This window comes from Oncorhynchus nerka, linkage group LG14 (assembly GCF_034236695.1).
Source record: "Oncorhynchus nerka isolate Pitt River linkage group LG14, Oner_Uvic_2.0, whole genome shotgun sequence".
NCBI classification, from domain to species: Eukaryota; Metazoa; Chordata; class Actinopteri; order Salmoniformes; family Salmonidae; genus Oncorhynchus; species Oncorhynchus nerka.
The window spans coordinates 59,494,290-59,513,190 of NC_088409.1; the positions used below are offsets into that span (position 1 = coordinate 59,494,290).

At 43.4% G+C, this 18,901-nt stretch overlaps 1 protein-coding gene across 3 annotated transcripts in view; it reads right to left on the reverse strand.

The window, feature by feature from the left end:
* Positions 1-2,346: 2,346 nt before the first annotated feature.
* Positions 2,347-18,901, reverse strand: part of LOC115141559 (echinoderm microtubule-associated protein-like 1) — a 36,396-nt gene continuing 19,841 nt past the window's right edge. For all 3 annotated transcript variants that reach the window (XM_029680536.2, XM_065000208.1, XM_065000209.1), the window contains 18 exons: positions 16,644-16,666; positions 13,232-13,361; positions 12,611-12,760; positions 11,704-11,773; positions 11,287-11,397; positions 9,894-9,989; positions 9,523-9,657; positions 9,295-9,394; positions 8,952-9,106; positions 6,403-6,528; positions 6,056-6,187; positions 4,508-4,575; positions 4,224-4,312; positions 3,960-4,057; positions 3,757-3,844; positions 3,566-3,661; positions 3,060-3,190; positions 2,347-2,839 (listed from right to left, as the gene is read on the reverse strand). In XM_029680536.2, coding sequence (XP_029536396.1) covers positions 2,714-2,839; positions 3,060-3,190; positions 3,566-3,661; positions 3,757-3,844; positions 3,960-4,057; positions 4,224-4,312; positions 4,508-4,575; positions 6,056-6,187; positions 6,403-6,528; positions 8,952-9,106; positions 9,295-9,394; positions 9,523-9,657; positions 9,894-9,989; positions 11,287-11,397; positions 11,704-11,773; positions 12,611-12,760; positions 13,232-13,361; positions 16,644-16,666 — 1,924 coding nt within the window. In that variant the 3' untranslated portion in view covers positions 2,347-2,713. The remainder of the gene's footprint in view (positions 2,840-3,059; positions 3,191-3,565; positions 3,662-3,756; positions 3,845-3,959; positions 4,058-4,223; positions 4,313-4,507; positions 4,576-6,055; positions 6,188-6,402; positions 6,529-8,951; positions 9,107-9,294; positions 9,395-9,522; positions 9,658-9,893; positions 9,990-11,286; positions 11,398-11,703; positions 11,774-12,610; positions 12,761-13,231; positions 13,362-16,643; positions 16,667-18,901) is intronic.

Sequence of the window (18,901 nt, forward strand, 5' to 3'; positions counted from 1 at the left end):
AGACCCAAGTCAAACTCTTCCACCCGCTGCGGTTTTACTTGGAATCTGTTTTGGCTTATCTGCTTATTTTCTGTCCTGAATCACCATCTCTAAGGGGTAAAAATCAACAGTTATTCCAACTTTCCTACTAAAAATATGTACTTTGTTTTAAGAGGATTCATTCCATTCCAATTATATTTATACACAGAGATCCAAAAATGTATATAAATCAGAAGTATTCTGGTCTTGAATGGTTCAAGAGATAACCCGATTAATGATTCCTCCGAATTGGCTATTGACTTGAATTACTACTGGGCATCCAATGGGCACCACACTTTATAGATATTGATATTGGACTGGAGCCCTAACCCCCTTGTGGCCATTCTTAGGTCTACAAATGTTAACCCATCAATTCATCAGACAGGCACCTTGCGGTGAGATTTAAAATAAACTTTTTTAGAAAGAATTTAAAAGAAACACAGAGAAGCCAATTGCAGCGAATTGAGACAAAAGGTATAGCATTTCATTTGTATTCTTATGTCTACATTTCTAGATTTGGAATCTTGCCTAAACCTGTAATATGTTATGTTTATCAGAGACTTAAGTATTAGAGCTAAATATGGATAAATATATTGGTAATGAGTCTGAGGCATCCTTCTGTCTTTGAGCCCATGGTCCTGACAGAAAAAAGCAGCTCAGATTTATTTACACTGCAAAAAGTTTAAAATATAAGCAATCTTATATTGAGTAATAAAATACTTAAAATTAGTGGGGGGAAGGTGGGGTGAGTTCTTACCATGAAAAATGATTTTAACCCTAAAAAGGCTTAATACGAGTAATTTATCTAATTAAGATATTTTAAGATGTTCTACCTTAAATGGTCAATGTAAAATATCTTAAAATATCCTGAAATAAAATAAACTACTTGTTTTACTTGATTTCGACATCTGATAAGCAGCAGGCACTTCAAAACATTTAGACCTACTTTATGGTAAGCGAATTTATTCAAAATGACCAAATCATAATTTATACCACAAATAATATCATTTTTGTCATCAACCTTAGAGGGAATTTCAAAGGGGAAAGATGGGGTAAATGATCTACACTTTCTATTACTGACGTTGTTCTAGTTTGAGCCTGGGCTTTAATCTTTGAGTGAAAACACAGCAAAAGCCACTCAACAAGCGACTGCTCGGCACTTGCTGCTGGGAGTCTCATCCGTCTAATTCCACTAGAGAAATGTCAGCAATATGGTTTCGTATCCCCCAAGAAGTCGATATTATTACCCCCACCCCCCAACCTCAGTGACTGAGGACCAGGGAGGGAGCCACTTGAGGCAGCCTGGAAAGAGGCAGAATAGTGTTCCCACACACCAGGGCTTTGACACAGCCACCGCAGCATCAAAGATATGCACTTCCTCTTTGAAGATTAAAATCCACTAACCTTCCTGCTTGAGCTTGGGTTTGGAGAGATCCGTTTCACATAATACAGTACAGCTGGGTTTGATATATGTAGACAGTCAACGCACATGCCCTACCATTTTCTTGTTTCTTTTCAGGAAAACATGGGAATGTTATTAAAATGATGAGTGAGGTATTCTGAATAGTTGACAGATTAAATTTCAAGTGGGACAGCAATTGCTTTGATGCACAAATAGGATTGCAGAGGTTTTTGGTGCAAACCCCTACAGAACAAAGTACTTGAAAGTGTATTTGCCAACGACGACCTTTAAGTGTTTTGAAGTACTGACTAAAATAGGATTCCAAATGGTCAGTGATCAAGAACATCGTCTGTTTACCTAGGGGTTACAGGAGAAGAAAAAACAGGACTTCATCCATACGATTGAAGCACAGAGGGCAAAACAAATAGGATCCCGAGGAGACGTTAATGCTGTTTCGGAGGATTACCATGACCTTCTTCCTCTTTGCTAATCAGGCACGTGTTGACAGGTCACCACCACATCAGCCTCATGACCAATAACAACAGGCTAGGCCTTGACCCTTCAAACAAATAGGTTACAAGGGATGTTATTGTCGTCAGCATGTTGACTGTCTAAAGAGAACAGCGGCAATACACAGCAGGGGTCACTTCTGAAAATACAATGAAGTACGTATTCTCTAGGCATGTGGAAAAAGCCTAGGGTGTAAATGGGAAACTTCTGTATGTTTCATTGGCAGGAAGTGATACGAGTACACTGTAGTAGATTGACTACATACCGGTAGCACTAAAGCAAGTCAGAAGATGGTTTGCAATTGTACATTACATTCAACATCATTATTTTAGCGCTACCTTTTAAAGTCGCTGTTTGAATCACTGCCTCTGGTAAATAGCTCTTTAAATACAGTATCAGAGAGTATTCAAACATGATTGGGTTAGAAACTTTATTAACAAAACGAAGGCAAAGCACAGCTTAAGCTTACACCTAAATATGTATTAAGTGCTAGGTGCCACACCACCACAATACAGTTAATATTAGAATACCACAGCCACTCAGATATACCTCTATAGACCTTTGCAACATAAATAGCAGCTACAACTGTGTTTAAATAGCCTTAAAATAGTCTCGACATGCTTATTCTCTGAAGTTAGTGCCCCACCTAGTGGCACCTCAGGACAGTACCATCAAACATATGTGCAGAGAGGAGAGGGTTAAAGGTGGGTGTTTTTATAGGCACAGCATTGCTGCCCTCTGGTGGGCAGGAGGCGACGGTAGAGACTGATGCCGCAGGGTTGTCTAGGCGACCACCCACTGGAGGATGCTGGTGTCCTTCCCTCCGGTGGAGATCAGGTGACTGTCGTCGTGGAGAAAGGCAACGTTGGTCACATGGCTGCTGTGGCCACCATAGGTATGGCTTGGGGCCTGCATGTCGTGACAAGGAGGGAGAAGGGAGACGGACACAAAAGGTTAACAACTAATTAGAAAAATCCTAACTTCCACTTCATGAAAAAAACATTGATTTATTGGAAGGGTTTCCCCCTGAATGATTAACTTACATACGTTTAGATGCAAACAGGTTAACTTAAGTGGATGACAAAACACTCAAATAAAACGTATAAGACGTAAATGACGACAAGCGTACCCTTGGCTGGGAGCAGGGGTTGGAGAACAAGTGCACTTTGCCAAAGTCGTCAGCAGAGGCCAGCAGGGAGGAGTCATGTGACCTGCACACGGCGTTGATGTCCGTGCCGTCAGCACCGTCAGGCCAAACGCCTAGATAGAACCAGTGATGTAGCAGTAAAACAAAATAGATGGGTAAACTTTTTTTTGTTTGTTCCCACTGGTCACTGTGAAAAAAGTCATGCTTAAGTTCCTATACTTTCAATGCATACTTCCACAAAAGGTGGGTAGACTGTTTACTTTGCGAACCAAACCAGCCCAGAGGCAGGAAACAAGAGACTCCACTTGATACAACTGCAAAGACTAACAGCTCCATTTTAAAGTGGTTGGACTGCTGTCACAATCTGCAATTGCTAGAGTGACCTGAACTGACTGTAAAGAACTCAGTGAGTTACAGTTGAAGCATATACGTTTAGTTTCTTGGGTTTATAAAGCTATCATTACCCCAAACAGGAAGTGGTGACTCACCAAAGACGCTGAAGCCTAGAACACAAGTGGAGGTTGCCCACTCCACATTACGAACTAGGTCCATGCTCGTCACATGTTTGCCGCTTGAAGCTTCCCCTTTACCACAAACAGAAGACGAGCTTGAATGTACCACAACACAACATAGACTACAGTTGTAGACAGAGTTATCCATTTGGACAAAAGAGGCTCACAGAATAGGATCTCGTAGTCTCCTGAGTTGGTTACGATGTATTGGCTGTCGACGGACCAATCCAGATGGGTGACAAAACTGGAGTGACCCTATGGAGGAAAATAAGGTTTTTTTTTTTTTTTCAAATACCCAAAATGTTAGTGTAATAGTTCAGAAAATAGAAGGATTTAATTTTCCATAAAAGGGATTGTCTTTCTTACTTACAGTGCATTTCCCCACGCGGCTGTACTTCTTGCCATTCTCCATCACGGCATAGATGTAAACAAAGTTGTCATGGGAACCTACGGCTAGGAAGTTGCCGTCTAAGAGCAGGAGAGTTCTTTTTTTAATGGATGTAGGAGGTGGAGGATAAGAATACTGTATAATCCTGTACTGTTTTGTTCAGACTTATTGGAGCCATTAACAATGTGTATATTTAAGTTGGGATACACAGTATGATATTGTAAATGACGGTGTCTTGTACAGTACCTGGGGAGTACTTGATATTAGAGATGATCTCGTTGCCATCAGTGTGCATGAACACCAGGTCTCGGGTGTCAGCGTCCAGCACCAACCACCTACAGACACACAGACAGGATGAGGAAGTATACTGTAAGTGAGACCATTTGATAGTATCAGGGGAATGACACCATGTACTCAAATTCCATACCAAATCCTTCATCCTGTCTAAACGAATTGGGGACATGTGCCGTTAGCGTTTCATTGTCCAATAAGAGATGATCGGTAAGCCAATGTGTGAGGGTGTACAGTACCTTCCTGTCATGGTCCCCACTGCCAGCACAGCTCCACTGGGGTGGAACCCTGCACAACGCCCTGGGTCCTGGGGAACATAGGGAGACATGGAGGATCAGCAGGACTGCATGGTGCACCATCACATACAAGACACTCCTGTACTCCCTGTTCACCCACGACTGCGTGGCCATGCACGCCTCCAACTCAATCATCAAGTTTGCAGACAACACTACAGTGGTAGGCTTGATTTACCAACAACGGTGAGGGCCCTCAGAGTGTGGTGTCAGGAAAATAACCTCACACTCAAACTCAACGTCAACAAAACTAAGGAGATGATTGTGGACTTCAGGAAACAGCAGAGGGAGCACCCCCCTATCCACATCGACGGGACAGTAGTGGAGAGGGTAGTAAGTTTTAAGTTCCTCGGCGTACACATCACGGACAAACTGAATTGGTCCACCCACACAGACAGCATGGTGAAGAAGGCACAGCAGCGCCTCTTCAACCTCAGGAGGCTGAAGAAATTTGGCTTGTCACCAAAAGCACTCAAACAGATGCACAATCGAGAGCATCCTGTATCACAGCCTGGTACGGCAACTGCTCCGCCCACAACCGTAAGGCTCTCCAGAGGGTAGTGAGGTCTGCACAACGCACCACCGGGGGAAAACTACCTGCCCTCCAGGACACCTACACCACCCGATGTCACAGGAAGGCCATAAAGATCATCAAGGAGAACAACTATCCGAGCCACTGCCTGTTCACCCCACTATCATCCAGAAGGCGAGGTCAGTACAGGTGCATCAAAGCAGGGACCGAGTGACTGAAAAACAGCTTCTATCTCTAGGCCATCAGACTGTTAAACAGCCACCACTAACATTGAGTGGCTGCTGCCAACACACTGACTCAACTCCAGCCACTTTAATAATGGAAAAATTGATGTAAAAATGTATCACTAGCCACTTTAAACAATGCCACTTAATATAATGTTTACATACCCTACATTACTCATCTCATATGTATATACTGTACTCTATACCATCTACTGCATCTTGCCACCTTTATATAATACATGCATCACTAGCCACTTTAAACAATGCCACTTAATATAATGTTTACATAATCTACATTACTCATCTCATATGTATATACTGTTCTCTATACCATCTACTGCAGCTTGCCAATGCCGTTCTGTATCATCACTCATTCATATATTTTTATGTACATATACTTCATCCCTTTACACTTGTGTATATAAGGTAGTAGTTGTGGAATTGTTAGGTTAAATTACTCGTTGGTTATTACTGCATTGTCGAAACTGGAAGCACAAGCATTTCGCTACACTCGCATTAATATCTGCTAACCATGTGTATGTGACAAATAAAATGTAATTTGATTTGAAGTCAGGACACTTACTATGGACTGATGTAAATACACTAAACAGCTAGATGTTGTTTCAGGTGCCTTTGTCATTACAGCAGAACCAACTACGTCAAACTACAACTCTCTTCTGGAAGCTGGTGTATATTCAAAAGAGACTAGCTACAGAGAAGAGTCGGAAGATTGAGAACCTCGATGGTCTTGCTCCAGAGAGGCTGATGGGAGTTGGTGTCCCATAGGTGGACCTGCTTGTCCTGGCCACAAGTCACAAACTGCTCCATGGAAGGATGGATGTCCAGACCCCACAGCTCATCTGTGTGACCCTGAGAGATTAAGAGAGGAGGCGAGAGAGGTGAGATGATAGAGAAAGGGTATTGCGTGTGCAGAAAAAGCAAAATGGAGACCGATGAGGAAGAACGGTAAGAGAGGAAGGGAGAGAAGAGGAATATGGGGGTTATAAACAGGTAAAAACAGATATATACTTCCTACGGAAGGGCAGGAAATAACTAGTTACAGTGGAAATTGAGAGGTTGTGTACCTGTACTATAGGGTTGAGTGTTTCAGGGAAAGAGCCTGTAAGGACGGTGTTCTTGGTGGTCCCCACTAACAGCTCCCCCTGCTTCCCCTCAGTCACGGCTCTCACTGGCCCAAACGCCTCAGGCACCTGAGAGAGAGGACACACGACAGCAACGAGCATAAAACTATACATCTCATCGGTCATTCTCAAGTTGCATTACGACTACCCAAAGGACACAGACACTACCTACCGCTCAAAAGTTTGGGGTCACTTAGAAATGTCCTTGTTTTTGAACAGACGACTCACAAGTCCTCAACTGGCAGCTTCATTAAATAATACCCGCCAAACACCAGTCTCAATGTCAAGCAGTGAAGAGGTGACTCCGGGATGCTGTGTCTTCTAATGAAGCTGCCAGTTGTGGACTTGTGAGGCGTCTAGTTTGAGAAACAGACACTAATGTACTTGTCCTCTTGCTCAGTTGTGCACCGGGGCCTCCCACTCCTCTTTCTATTCTGGTTAGTGCCAGTTTGCGCTGTTCTGTGAAGGGAGTAGTACACAGCGTTGTGCGAGATCTTCAGTTTCTTGGCAATTTCTCACACGGAATAGCCTTAATTTCTCAGAGGAAGAATAGACTGAAGAGTTTCAGAAGAAAGTTCCTGGTTTCCTGCCATTTTGAGCCTGTAATCGAACCCACAAAATGCTGATGCTCCAGATATTCAACTAGTCTAAAGAAGGCCAGTTTTAATGCTTCTTTAATCAGCAGAACAGTTTTTTGCTGTGCTAACATAATTGTAAAAGGGTTTTCTAATGATCAGTTAGCCTTTTAAAATGATAAACTTGGATTAGCTAACACAACATGCCATTGGAACACAGGAGTGATGGTTGCTGTACGCCTATGTAGATATTCCATAATAATAAATCTGCCGTTTCCAACTACAATAGTCATTTACAACATTAACAATGTCTACACTGTATTTCTGATCAATTTGATGTTATCTTAAATGGACAATTTACAAAAAAAATATTTGAAAAACAAGGAAATTTCTAAGGTGACCCCAAACCTTTGAACAGTAGTGTATATAAACTCAGCAAAAAAAAAAAAAAGTACTCCCACTGTCAACTGCGTTTATTTTCAGCAAATGTAATGTAAATATTTGTATGAACATAACAAGATTCAACAACAGACAAACTGAACAAGTTCCACAGACATGTGACTAACAGTATGGTATAACATGTCCCTGAACAAAGGTGGGGGGGTCTAAATCAAAAGTAACAGTCAGTATCTGGTGTGACCACCAGCCCTCACCCTCCGATCCAACAGGTCCCAGACGTGCTCAATGGGATTGAGATCCGGACTCTTCGCTGGCTATGGCAGAACACTGACATTCCTGTCTTACAGGAAATCACACACAGAACGAGCAGTATGGCTGGTGGCATTGTCATGCTGGAGGGTCATGTCAGGATGAGCCTGCAGGAAGGGTACCACATGAGGGAGGAGGATGTCTTCCCTGTAACGCACAGCGTTGAGATTGCCTGCAATGACAACAAGCTCAGTCTAATGATGCTGTGACACACCGCCCCAGACCATGACGGACCCTCCACCTCCAAAATCGATCCCGCTCCAGAGTACAGGCCTCGGTGTAACGCTCATTCCTTCAATGATATACGCGAATCCAACCATCACCCCTGGTGAGACAAAACCGCGACTCGTCAGTGAAGAGCACTTTTTGCCAGTCCTGTCTGGTCCAGCGACGGTGGGTTTGTGCCCATAGGCGACGTTGTTGCTGGTGATGTCTGGTGAGGACCTGCCTTACAACAGACCTACAAGCCCTCAGTCCAGCCTATGTCGGACAGTCTGAGCACTATTGGAGGGATTGTGCATTCCTGGTGTAACTCGGGCAGTTGTTGCCATCCTGTACCTGTCCCGCAGGTGTGATGTTCGGATGTACCGATCCTGTGCAGGTGGTTACACGTGGTCTGCCACTGCGAGGACGATCAGCTGTCCGTCCTGTCTCCCTGTTGCGCTGTCTTAGGCATCTCACATTGCAATTTATTGCCCACATCTCCAGTCCTCATGCCTCCTTGCAGCATGCCTAAGGCACATTTACACAGATGAGCAGGGACCCTGGGCATCTTTCTTTTGGTGTTTTTCAGAGTCAGTAGAAAGGCCTCTTTAGTGTCCCAAGTTTTCATAACTGTGACCTTAATTGCCTACTGTCTGTAAGCTGCTTGTCTCTTAATGACCGTTCCACAGGTGTATGTTCATTAATTGTTTATGTTTCATTGAACAAGCATGGGAAACAGTGTTTAAACCCTTTACAATGAAGAATTTATTTGGATTTTTACAAATTATCTTTGAAAAACCGGGTCCTGAAAAAGGGAAGTTTCTTCTTTTGCTGCGTTTAGTTAACAAACACTTGGTCTTTCTAACCGTCCTGTGCTAAGGAAAAAGTCAAGGGAAGTGATGACCTCAGCAGCAGTCTGGATTTTGGCTCATATAGAGTACAGCATGTCCTTATCTGCATAAGGTTTACTCATCCTTCAGAGTCACCCACACCCTCCTCTCTCACCTCCATCTCACTCTGCTTGTTATAGTCGTGGTCCCAGAGCACCATCCTGCGGTCCTTCCCTCCACCGGACACCAGTGTACCATCCTTCAGCACACACAAGGAAAAGATCCCGCCCTCATGGGCCCTCGCCACCACCTGGCTGATCCGGTTCCCACCTGTCAATCACAAACAGCTGTCAAATAATATGCTTCAAGGAGGGACGTTTGAGGTGGACTCGTGCGTTTGGTACTTTATTCTTAATAAATTGCTTTCATGAAAGTAAAGAAATGGATGTGTGAATTGAATGACTGATTGCAGAGCACTGAATTATGGAGGCTGAGAAGGTGATTGTCTTCAAACAGACCTTTGGCCCAGACGAAGATGTTCCCACTGGAGTCTCCTGTGATGGTGTCTCCGTTCTCAGCAAAGGCCACACATAGCACGTACTTGGGCTTCTCGTTTTTCTGGGAGAAATGGTTTAACAGTTCTGTTATAATTCAATAAGTACTTTGTGTACACAACATATTTTTTTATGGTTATCAGTTGTAACAGAAGGCAGAAGTTAACAGTTGTATTTCGGTCATCGACATACCTCAAACAGCCCCTGGCGCTTGGTGAGAGTGTTCCCGTCCATGGTCCAGAGGTTCAAGTGGGACTTCCCACAGGTGACGATCAGGTTGGCATCCATGGGGTGGAAGGCTGCGGCCAGCACTGAGTCATTGGAGCACTGAAGGGGATGAGAGGAGATTTCGACCCCTGAACTTGCAGACAATGGTGACTGACCGCACCACAGATGACAACACTTACTCATACCCAAGCCTACACTGCTGACGCCTTCACTTTTCTTTATTTATGATAAGCGATCAATCAAGACTAGTCATTATTACAGTGATACACCATGCAATACCAAGGAAAGCAGCTCCCCTCCTGCATACTGTAGTATAGTCTGTGAGGATTCATCACCTTCACATCCGCCAGCTGCTTCTCCTTCTGCCAGTTCCACACAGACAGGATGTGGTCATTGGCGTCATCGACGGCACAGAGATGAGCACCACCATTCTGTTGAAGCACAGGAATTTGTCAGAGATCTAATATATATATATATATATATCTCATGTAAATAAATAGCTCTATTTGTTTCAGACAATTTATGGATATTTAACATATAAAAAGGTGCATTCGAAAAGTATTCAGACCCCTTTACTTTTTCCACATTGTTATTTTACAGCCTTATTCTAAAATTGATTAAATTATTTTTCCCCCTCAATCTACACACAATAGCCCACAATGACAAAGTGAAAACAGGTTTTTAGAAATGTGTGCAGATTTATTAAAAACAAAAATATCACATTCACATAAGTATTCAGACCATTTGCTATGAGACTCAAAATTAAGCTCAGGTGCATCCTGTTTCAATGGATTATTCTTGAGATATTTTGACAACTTGATTGGAGTCCACCTGTGTTAAATTCAATTGATTGGACATGATTTGGAAAGGCACATACCGGTCCATATAAGGTCCCACAGTTGACAGTGCACGTCAGAGCAAAAACCAAGCCATGAGGTCGAAGGAATTGTCCGTAGAGCTCAGAGACAGGATTGTGTCGAGGCACAGATCTGGGGAAGGGTACCAAAAAATGTCTGCAGCATTGAAGGTCCCCAGGAATACAGTGGCCACCATCATTCTTAAATGGAAGTAGTTGGGAACCACCAAGACTCTTCCTAGAGCTGGCCGCCTGGCCAAACTGAGCAATCGGGGAAGAAGGGCCTTGGTCAGGGAGGTGACCAAGAACCCGATGGTCAATCTGAAAGAGCTCCAGAGTTCCTCTGTGGAGATGGGAGAACCTTCCAGAAGGACAACCTTCCCTGCAGCACTTCACCAATCAGGCCTTTATGGTAGAGTGGCCAGACGAAAGCCACTCCTCAGTAAAAAGCACGACAGCCCACCTGAAGTCTCTGACCATGCAAAACAAGATTCTGAACAAGAAAAATGTAGCGTAGCTTGTAGCGTCATACCCAAGAAGACTCAAGGCTGTAATCGGTGCCAAAGGCTCTTCAACAAAGTATTGAGTAAAGGGTCTGAATACTTATATAAATGTGATATTTCAGTTATTTTAAATGTGCAAACATTTCTAATAACCTGTTTTTTCTTTGTCATTGCGGGTTAGATGTAGATTGTGTAGATTGATGTGGAAAAAACGATTGAATCCATTATAGAATAAGGCTGTAACGTAGAAAAGGGCCTGAATGCATAGTATGCTGCCTATTGTCATGGAACATGCTTTCAAAGTAATAATAAACGACTATGAATTACTTTCTCAAAGTTAGGTCTGTAATCACGTTGTGGAGCGCTTACCGACTTGGAGAAGGCCACACAGGTGACCGCCCGGTCAAACACGCCCATCCCAATGACATGCAGGGTATTGAGACTGACCGAATCCCACACACGCACATGAGGAGGCAACAGCTGAGAGAGAGAGAGTGGGTGTGAGAGAAAGAAATTGGATACAGTGCTGTCATGTATTACAGTGAAATATATAAGATGGCCATAAGAGGACATAACAGGTCATTACGTCAGAATGTGTTGATTTTAAAATGTACCTTGCCCTCTAACAGCTGATAATGAAATTAAGGAAAGAGAGAGAAAGAGTGGGTCTGAGAGAGAGAAATTGAAAACACCGCAGCCATGTACATACTACTGTGAACCACAATACGATTCCCAGAAGAGGTCATTCCTTTAGAATAGAAGAAAATGTTGATTTTAAAAATGTACCTTGCCATCTTTGGAGGTTCCAGCGACTTGTCCAGTGGCTATGGTGACCATGTCTGGATGGATGCCTAAGCTGTCGGGAAGACAGAACAGTCACAGTGATGTGGCCATAAGGCTACGCTAACCTTTCCCACTTGTCCTCTGGGGACTTCTTGTTTGTTTTCCAGTCTCTGTACTTAATGGCTTGTAATGCGGTCCCAGTCAACTCATTTATTCAGCCCTTCATTATTAACAGTTAATAATACTTCAAAAAGGAAAAAAAAATGGGGCCCTACAACAAAGACACTGGTACAAAGGCCCTTGAAGAAGTACTAGTATTGTGATGGTACATAAACTTTCATGAACACATTTGCACATTTTGAAGGTCAATTCTACATTATTATAGCCACACTGAAAACATTAGTCTACAATACAAATGAAAAAGTAAGCTGGTCAAGAGTTGGCTGTAGCCCAACATGTATGACAATGATACTGTGCAAGTAGGATATTACCATATTACAGCCCAACCTTTGTTTGCACAGGAGACACTGCCTCAAACAGGACCTGATTTAAATAGAGTTAGTTTATCCTGAATCAATGTGTCATTTAAGGAAGTTCTCTTTGCACAGTAAGCCTTGGAAAATGCTAATCTACCTTGCCTCGGTTTCAATCAAATGACAGCTGATGATAATCAGGTGACACTGTGAAGGGCATACAGTGAGCAATCACATTTAGCTAAATTTATGCCAAATGAAACCTCTTGCCCTTTTGCAAAGCCTATCACGTGCATTGCGGCATCACCCTCTGCAGTGGAAGCTAAGGCTAAGAAGAAAAAGGTACATTTCCTGAAGAAAAGTTTTGTGCTTGCGCCGGTCAACCAAAGGTTATGCTAGTGGGAGATGCTGAACTAAGCACACTAAACTAGCCTTACCATTTGACATCGTCGTTGTGGCCCAGGTAATGTCTCTGCTGCTGTTCCTCCACATTGTAGAGCACCACCACGGAGGCATTGAAGTAGACTATCTCCCCTGTGGGGAGCAGGTAGAGGTTGGAGCGGCAGTCTCTGCCCCTGTACCCATACCTGGACAACCGAGGGTTTAAGGACCACAACAGTAATCCTGTCTGAACAACCATAGTGTTGAACAGTAGGAGGCTGATGCTAATCTCAGAACTTATGGGGAGGTAAGTACAATACAAACCAAAGACGGTACTCTCCAGGGGCCATAAACTCATAAACACAAGTGATCTATACAAAATAGTCAAAAGTCGTCTTATATTCTTGTGTGACGTCAGTAATGCAACACTGAAATGTCCTTTCTGAAAATGTGCATTATACTTCTATAGCCATTGTCCCAAACCAAGCTTTCCCTGGTTCATCTGGGGTGTAAATCAATCGTCCAACCCTAGGAAACTGAAAATGTGCAACAAAAACAAGTTTATGTTGGAAACATTCAGGTAGGTCCCTTCCTGTTTTGTTCCGTTTAGTTCCTAGTGAATACACCCCTGTATGCCTAGCAACATTACTCGTTGTTTGTCAGTGACAGAAGGATACACCCACTGCAGTTTGAGCTTGTGCTCAGGCACCGCCCCCTTGTGGTCCAGGCTGTAGCTGTCCCTCTTCTGGTCAGGCATGTGCATGGTGACTGGCCGACCCCTCAGGAACATCCTCACATAGCCATCCTCTGACACAGGAGAGGAGGCGAGATAAGAACATGAAGGGGAGGGATTTAAACAAAAAAAAATTATGGTGAAACACTCTATACCGTTCCTTGCAAGCGGTAGGTAGTGAAATGTAACAGCCTTCTGAACATAAGCACTCAAATAAATTATGTTCCCCCACCCATGTAAGAGGCAGGATTTGTGCATTGAAATCACTGAGGCAAAATACAGTGAATTCGGAAACTATTCAGACCCCTTAACTTTTTCCACGTTTTGTTATGGGCGGCAGGTAGCCTAGTGGTTAGAGTGTTGGGCCCTGAGCTGTTCTTCCCCTGAACAAGGCAGTTAACCCACTGTTCCTAGGCTGTCATTGTAAATAAGAATTTTTTCATTACTGATTTATTATTATTTTATTAATTACATCACAGCCTTATTCAAAATGGATTAAATATTTTTTTTCCCCACTCATCAATTTTACACACACACACACACACACACACACACACACACACACACACACACACACACACACGCCATAAATGACAAAGCGAAATTGTTGCAAATGCATTACAAATTAAAAAGTATTTCGGACCCTTTATTTAGTACTTTGTTGAAGCACCTTTTGCAGCAAATACAGACTTGAGACTTCTTAGGTATGACACGACAAGCTTGGCACACCTGTATTTGGGAAGTTTCCCCCAATCTTATCTACAGATACTCTCAAGCTCTGTCAGGTTGGATGGTGAGTGTCTGGTCTCTCCAGAGATGTTCCATTCCGGGCTCTGGATGGGCCAATCAAGGACATTCAGAGACTTGTCCCAAAGCCACTCCTGCTTTGTCTTGGCTGTGTGCTTAGAGTCGTTGTCCTGTTGGAAGGTGAACCTTCACCCCAGTCTGAGGTCCTGAGCGCTCTTGAGCATGTTTTCATCAAGGATCTCGCTGTACTTTGCTCTGTTCATCTTTCCCTCGATCGTGACTAGTCTCCCAGTCCCTGCCGCTGAAAAACATCCCCACAGCATAATACTGCCACCACCATGCTTCACCGTAGGGATGGTGCCAGGTTGCTTCCAGAAGTGACGCTTGGAATTCATTTACATTTACATTTACATTTAAGTCATTTAGCAGACGCTCTTATCCAGAGCGACTTACAAATTGGTGCTTTCACCTTATGACATCCTGTGGAACAGCCACTTTACAATAGTGCATCTAGGTCTTTTAAGGGGGGGAGGGGAGAAGGATTACTTTATCCTATCCTAGGTATTCCTTAAAGAGGTGGGGTTTCAGGTGTCTCCGGAAGGTGGTGATTGACTCCGCTGTCCTGGCGTCGTGAGGGAGTTTGTTCCACCATTGGGGGGCCAGAGCAGCGAACAGTTTTGACTGGGCTGAGCGGGAACTGTACTTCCTCAGTGGTAGGGAGGCGAGCAGGCCAGAGGTGGATGAACGCAGTGCCCTTGTTTGGGTGTAGGGCCTGATCAGAGCCTGGAGGTAGTGAGGTGCCGTTCCCCTCACAGCTCCGTAGGCAAGCACCATGGTCTTGTAGCGGATGCGAGCTTCAACTGGAAGCCAGTGGAGAGAGCGGAGGAGCGGGGTGACGTGAGAGAACTTGGGAAGGTTGAACACCAGACATTCAGGCCAAAGAGTTCAATCTTGGTTTCATCAGACCAGAAAATCTTGTTTCTCATGGTCTGAGACTCTTCTAGGTGCCTTTTGGCAAACTCCAAGCGGGCTGTCATGTGCCTTTACTGAGGAGTGGCTTCCATGTGGCCACCACCATAAAGGCTTGAATGGTGGAGTGCTGCAGAGATGGTTGTCCTTCTGTGGAGATGGGAGAACCTTCCAGAGGAACTCTGGAGCTCTGTCACCTCCCTGACCAAGTCCCTTCTCCCCGATTGCTCAGTTTGGCCAGGCGGACAGCTAAAGGAAGAGTGTCGGTGGTTCCAAACTACTTCCATTTTAGAATGATGGAGGCCACTGTGTTCTTGGGGACCTTCAATGCTGCAGATATTTTTTGGTACCCTTCCCCAGATGTGTGCCTCCACACAATCCTGTCGTCTCGGAGCTCTACGGACAATTCCTTCGGCCCCATGGCTTGGTTTTTGCGCTGACATGCACTGTCAACTGTGGGACCTTATATAGACAGGTTTGTGCCTTTCCAAATCATGTCCAATCAATTGAATTTACCACAGGTGGACTCCAATAGTTGTAGAAACATCACTGTTCATCAATGGAAACTGATGAAACTGTTCATCAATGGAAACAGAATGCACCTGAGCTCAAATTTGAGTCTCATTGCAAAGGGCTTGAATACTTATGAGTACTTATGTACACTAAAATGTCTAAAAACCTGTTTTCGCTTTGTTATTATGAGGTATTGTGTGTAGATTGATGAGGGACAACATTTATTTAAACATTTATTTAATCCATTTTCGAATAAGGCTTAAAAAAATAATAAGGATTAAAAAAATAAAACTATTCATCCATTTTAAAATAAGGCTTTAACGTAACAAAACGTGGAAAAAGTCAAGTGGTCTGAATACTTTCCGAATGCACCGCATATAGCTTTAGTGTATGTCATTTCAAACTGTCCTGAAGCTTTGCAGATTTTTTATTTATTTGAGGCACTACAATTACTCAGGGTACTCCATAATACAGTCTCTCTTGGCGGTTATGGTTTGCATTATAGTGCTGCGGCGAGTCAACTGAGCTCAATAATGGAGCAGTGTGCTGTGCTCTCTGGCTCTGACCATGCAGCTCTGCGGTCCTTAATCGTTTACCCAAGCACTCAGAGGACAAGGGAAAATGCAGTTAATTGGCTTGTTAAAAATGAATACAGCCCCCAACAATAACAGACAGGCTATTGGTTGTTGTTTATTGGGCATGTTCATTCTTTACTTCAGTGCTCCTGTTTCATGGATTTCCATGTAGTAACCTGGGAAATGCTTATTGGTTATGGGCCGGCAGGTAGCCTAGTGGTTAGAGTGTTGGGCCTGTAACCGAAAGGTTGCTAGATCAAATCCCAGAGCTGACAAGGTAAAAATCTGTGAATACTGTTCTGCCCCTGAACAAGGCAGTTAACCCTCCTAGGCTGTCATTGTAAATAAGAATTTGTTATTAACTGCCTAGTTAAATAAAAGGTTACATAAAAATGCTCAGTGCCGGGAAATGTTTTTGTTGGCATTTAATTAATTATCTTAGGTACACTGTATTCTTTAGTCAAACTGAGGTATAAAAGGGTGCCGAGTATGGTAGAGGAATCACACACACACACACACACACACACACACACACACACACACACGACATACCTGCATTGACAGCACATTCTTTGCTGAAACAGAAAAAAAGAGAGAAGAGAACAGATATCAGTGTATGACTGGTGACTGTTAAGACACTGTGTGAGCAGTTGACATTTCTGAGACGCAGTTTAACTCCTGCTGCAATGGACTAAATGATTCAGTGACCTCATCCTTTATTCCTGACCGCCTACTTTCAAAAAATGTTTTTATCCACAGTAGAATTACAGTAGAGCCCATTTATGCACGTTTAGCATTATCCAAATAGTGCTGCAAGATGAAAAGCAGTAGTTCATACTGTAGCGCATATAGACAACATACACATATAACATACAGTATTCACAGACGCAAACACAATGCGGAAGGGAAAATACTGTATCCATGATGAGATAGGGGTAGCTGTAAATACAACTGGTGCCATGCCGAGAAATGGAAAAATAAGGAGAGTTATTGCGAGAGAGAGAGTGGTAGAGAATGAAATAAAGAGCAAGAGAGAGTGACAGAGACAACGCGACAGTCAATATCCTATAGAGTGGCTTCTCCAGCACTACCCGACAACAGCTGAAAAGTAATGAGTTTCTGTCAAGGCCACTGACAGATTGCCGAGGTAGGTCAGTTTGAGAGCACCATGGCAGCACAGTCACAGGAGTGATGATAAGTAAGATAAGAGAGACTCTAGGAGAAACAATCCCTCTCAGTTTGTAGGGAACATGAATGGCATGAAATAGCCATGGCCATCTTAACCATCTGAAAATATAGCGCAGTAGGTTATTCAGTTTGGAGGGAGACTGTGGATACAATTACAATACTACTGAAGATTGTTCTTTGACAGCTTGCTTTATTCATTCTTGCTATTCAAACTGAAAATGTATTGTAGTACATTTGGGACAAAACAAAAAAAAGTTTGGATACTCGCAAGGCACATACACACACAAACACCAAGTACCAATTTTGGTCGACAGACTGAGAACATAAGTAGACAGTGAGGATTTTATATTTCTGTCCTTGGCAGAGCATTCATTCACTACAGTGTATTCCATCTGGAGACTGGTTGTTTGTGGGGCAACCCGAGACAGCCGGGGAAGGGCTCTCTTTAAAGTGGCCAAGAAAATACCTGTTTGTCTCCCTGCCTGCGGCTTTCAAAAAGAGGAGAGGCCCTGTTGTGTCCAATGAGAGACACTGAAAGATCCAAAGCCACGAAGGCATTTACTTAGTGATTATTTATGGTTTGTTTCTTTTCAATTCATTAAAACAAGTAGCAATCTGTACCATTTGGTACAAGATAGTTACATATTATGTTGAATTCTTTGAAGTAAGTACCAGAAAATACTCTATCGCCTAGCATCATTATCGAGTAAATTCCAGGTGCTACCGGAATACAGAGAACAATACATCCAGAATGGCCTTCTGTACAGATTGTTGTAGCTTTACATCATTTTGCATAGACTTCACAAAGAGTAAGACTACATTCCACATGGAAAACGAGAGGACATGGAACGTGTGATACGATTGTGTTGTCTCAATTAGTAAAATACATGCATGTTGGAGTCTGTACTGATGTGAACAGTTGTCTAGCATAAAGCAAACAGAAATTGTGGCCAATAATGTAGTGGTCTTGCGGTTTGAGTGTTTCGGGCAATTACTGTATGGTGTTGCAGCAGTGGAGAGAGTGGTTTTAGTCAAGTCCCTGTGCACTCAGACAATACGGCTGAGATTTTCAGAGCAAATTAATGCTAGGCACCCAGTGAGCTGTGTTATCCCGGGCGGCGAAGTGATTGAGAGCACACTGTATCAAACACTGTATGACAAGTCAGCATAGAGAGATCGAAAAGTGGTCAAACAGGATATCATGAGCTCTTCCTCAACCAGTATTTGCATGCGTTCAGACCCCTGAATCAAATTTGCCATTCAAATACATGCAATCTGTTCCTCGTCCTCAGGCTCAGCTATACCATCGAGCCAGTCTGCAATCAGGGTGCGTCAGTCGATCCGTTTAATGCACGTGGATGAGCAAAAGTGCCAATCAATAGTCATTCTGCAGAGCAAGAGGAATCAGTCATCCACGATCACAATGAAACTGAGGCATTGCAACAGCGAGGGGGGAATGTTACGTAAGCCCCTCTCTGTCATAGAAAATCAAGCCCATGTGGAAAAAATGCCCATTCTTTTTGGTTTGTTGACTCACACACCCGTAATGTAATTAAGGATCTGCCCAAAACTGGAACGGGACAGCGCTCCCCCTAGCCTATTCATAGACGCCAACTCTAGTG